General features: G+C 38.2%; 1 protein-coding gene across 1 annotated transcript; it reads left to right on the forward strand.

The window, feature by feature from the left end:
* Positions 1-1,069: 1,069 nt before the first annotated feature.
* Positions 1,070-1,763, forward strand: LOC109541836 (acetyl-coenzyme A synthetase; the record flags this gene model as incomplete). Its single annotated transcript, XM_048662339.1, is given in 2 exon segments — positions 1,070-1,324; positions 1,433-1,763. A coding segment is annotated over 1 exon segment (314 nt), but the record flags the coding sequence as incomplete, so codon positions are not given.
* Positions 1,764-4,054: the final 2,291 nt, after the last annotated feature.

The raw sequence follows: 4,054 nt of genomic DNA on the forward strand, positions 1-4,054 counted from the left end.
TTGACCCAGAAAGCAAAATTTGAATATCAAACACTTAGGTTCAAGATTATGCCAAAATTTCATGTTTTCCGTCCCGTTTTTGCTCATATCTCGGATGCAAAATGAGCAAGAACGCTCATTTGTACATCATTCTAGACAGAAATAAATGGCCTCTTTAGAAAGTGAACCATGGATGGGGAAATGTTGACAGTTTTCTCAAAAAATGCTTGAATTCAAGTTCAATTTTTTTTTAGTTGCAAAATCCACTTGAACATGACGCTGCTTTTTTTGAGAATTAAATGCCCCCACCCCTGGACCCGCCCTTGCTTGACACGTAAAACGTGTGACCTTCATCTCGTTTAAAGAAAAACTTGAGCTACAAGCGTTTCCCATAAAAACTTTTAAATAAAATTTTTTTACAATACAATTCTGGACGCTTTCTTTGTAGAAAAATGCAATGTTCAAGATTTTTAAAACTTAAATTCCCTCATTGTGCTGCATCTGGATTTTAAACTTAAAATGCGGATGAAAAACACCACAATTTTCCTCCATTTTCCACGAAAAAAATGCAACTTTTTTCACCATTCATGATTCTAGTCACTTTCTACCTGAAAAGTTTCAGATATCCTAGACGAAACCACCCAAATGTCTGCGGTTTAAACGTGAAAAATGCGCGAAACTTAAGCGCGTTTAAGAAATAACTCAAGTTCCAGACCTTTTCCATTGAAAACATCCTGTTTTTTATTATTCCTGGACGATTTTTTCTTGATACTGTCTATCTAGAGAACTACTATCCAATAAATTTTTGGAAATGATGCCTTTTGACCCAAAATAAAGCCTCTATTATCTAGTTTAATTTTCCAGCAAATCCGCGGACATTCTCCATACTCTTCACATGCGAGCATAAGCGGACTGCGCAATCTAGCAGGTAAACCTGTGGTGACCTTTGAGGAAAATACTCTTCGGGCTTTTGGCCTTTGAGGTAAATCCTCAATCCTGCGAGGTAAAACTCGGGCAGAATGGCAACGGTGTTGGAGGTTGTGCAAATGATCCACAACATATCGGAATCCCCTTTCAAACAGCGCAGGCGGCAAAATTTTGATTTAGTCCGGACGAATGGCGGTGTCTTATTCAGTTCAGTCGCATGATAAACTGTGCGAAATTCGTGTGTCTATTTTTTCCTTCCGTGTCCCACATTCTATCGAGCCGAGTTCGTACAGCATGAATTCATAAACAAACACGCACGTTTAGCTACAAAACCGCATTAATCGTTGGTCGTTATCCTTCCGGTATATCGAGCAGCAGCAGCAGCAGCGCTATCTGGATATTTGGCACTCAGAATTTTGTACGTATATTTGCGCTTCTGCCATCTAATACGATGACGACCGAAAAATTCACTATCATTTACACTAAATAAGTAAATAAACATTTAATACCTGCCTATTTCTTCCAGAAACCCTCACTGAAAAGATGCCATCCGAAGAGGGGCAGGTGTTCCATCCCCATCCTCTGGTGGCCAAGAATGCCTATGTAAACTCGTTCAGCCAATACGAGCAAATGTACAAAAAATCCCTGGACAACCCGGAGGAATTCTGGGGCGAAATCGCCAAACAATTCTACTGGGAATCGCCCATCGACTCCAACCGCTTCTTCCGGTTCAACTTCGACTTGACCAAAGGCCCAATTTTCACCAAGTGGCTGGACGGTGCCACCACCAATATATCGTACAATCTACTGGACAGGAACGTCCGGAATGGACATGGCGATAAAGTGGCCTACTACTGGTAAGCGTTCGTTTCGCATTCAATGATCGCGCGCTCGAAGAATCAACACGAATTGCAAAACATTTGAAAGCGAAAGTCGCAGTTGAAGAACGAAAAACTCAAGCAAACCCCTGATTTGAGTGACCGAGTCCGGACTATGAAAGCTGCAAATGATTACCTTCATAAAACCTATCAAGAAGGTGGCAAAGTGCCAAGATTTTTAAAAATGCTTCTAAAAAGCCAGAAAACATAAAAAAATTCAATTCATGTGTTCATCATGCCAAAAGGTCTAACCACATTGGACTCTGACTGCATAAAACGCCACTTTTCCTCATAAAAACTGCTGAAAATCAGCTTAATCGGCCGTAACTACACAAAATATCTCAACAAATGTCGACGCAATTTCTAATTGCTTAATCAAATGCCAAATGTTCACAGTATCAGTTCGTAGCAAGTGTCAAAGTTATAAATTTTTGGAAAAAAACTGTCAAAAACTGACTTATTTCTAAATATTTTGAACCATGTTTCAACAGTCAGACGAGCTGAGATAGAGAAAGTCCGTCGCTCTTGTTCAGCTCTTGCTCCAACGACTGTCAAAGTTTAACGGGCTTTAGGCAATGAGAATGTGTAAAAATTTGACGTTTTTAGCAAAAAAACGACTAAAAACTTTCTTTTAGTTCCAACTTCTTAAAGTTTTTCACGCAAAAAACAGACGAAACCAGATAAACAGGCCGATATTACTGTCAATGTCCCATCGAATGTCAAAATTTAAAAGGCCAAAGGTGAGATCAGAATAATCAGACTGTTGCTGTCGATTCTCCAACGAGTGTTAAGGTTTAAACGGGTTTGGACAATGAAGATGTGTCAAAATTTGCGGTTTTTCAGCAAAACACTGTCTAAAACTGACTTCCACTTACCGATTCTACAAAGGTTTCACACACAAAACAGACCAAATAAGATAAGTAAGATGTTTTTGCTGTCAACTTCCCATTGTATGTCAAAATTTATCCGTCATTAGACAATGGCAAACAAATCCGAATATCCAGACTCTTACTGTCAATTTTCCAACGAGCGGCAAAGTTTAAAATGCATTAGACGATGAGAATGTGTCAAAATTTAACTGACTTCTAGTTACAAAATCTTAAACGATTTCACACAAAAATGAGACGAAATCAGAGGACGAAGCCGTTTTTGCCGTCAATTTCCCATCGTATGTCAAGATTTAACGAGCATTAGACAAGGACAAACAGACCAAATCCGAATGAAAAGACTCTTGCTGCCAATTTTCCAACGAGTGCCAAGTTTTAAGCAATGATGATGTGTCAAAATTTGACGTTTTCCAGTAAAGAACTGCTAAAGACGTTCATTTAGAATCGAAATCAGAATAATGAGACTCTTGTGGTCAATTTTTCAACAAATGTCCAAATTTAAAGGTCTTTAACGATGAGAATGCGTCAAATTTGACTTTTTTTGCAAAAACTGCTCAAGACTGATTTTAAGTTACAACTTCTTAAACTTTTTCACTCAAAAAAAACAGACAAAAGTAGATAAAAAAGCGGTTTTTGCAGTCAATTTCCCATTGAATGTCAAAATTAAAAAGTTATTAAACAATGACAAACGGACGAAATTAGGATAAAATAACTCTTGCTTGCAATGCGAATGTGTCAAAATGTGACCTTTTTACTGACTTTCTCTTAAAAATTTGGTGACAATCGTTAGGCTTTGTACGCATCTCCAAACTCTTCCAGTAAAGACCAAAACCAACAATCCAAAACAAACAACTGCGAATAGACAGATAGATGAACTTTAAGGCCGAATAAATATAACGGAAAAATGTGTTTTAAAGTACGAAAACTAGTACTTTCAACATCATAATTACCGTTTAGGGCCCGGCAATTATTATTAATGATAATAGTGCGGTTCAAACGAAAATTTAAAGCGCAAACAGAGTGATTTTGCGGAAAACGCCAATTACACCGACAAAACCGCGTTAATTTGGTGAGTTCTTAATTGCAACATGCGACTAATTTATGCTCGCCTAATTAACATCTAAGTATCGGGGAAAACAAGGTGGAATATGCGGGAGCGAAAGGTGTCCTGGGCTTGGACTTGAAATACTTTAATGTCTTTGTTTTGGGCGCACCTCAGCCAAACATTCGAACGGTGCCTTGTGGTGAACCATAAAGTAAAATAATTATTATAATAATAATAAATTTTACTTCCTCTATGTGGTGAACGACTGGTCTTAAGGACAACATTTGAACACTTGAAGGCTAAGGAACGTTGCAGGGGCGGATTCAGCTTTAAATTCA

This window comes from Dendroctonus ponderosae, unplaced genomic scaffold, assembly GCF_020466585.1.
Source record: "Dendroctonus ponderosae isolate FM_Combo_2020 unplaced genomic scaffold, Dpon_F_20191213v2 Dpon_F_20191213_1001, whole genome shotgun sequence".
Classification (NCBI taxonomy): domain Eukaryota; kingdom Metazoa; phylum Arthropoda; class Insecta; order Coleoptera; family Curculionidae; genus Dendroctonus; species Dendroctonus ponderosae.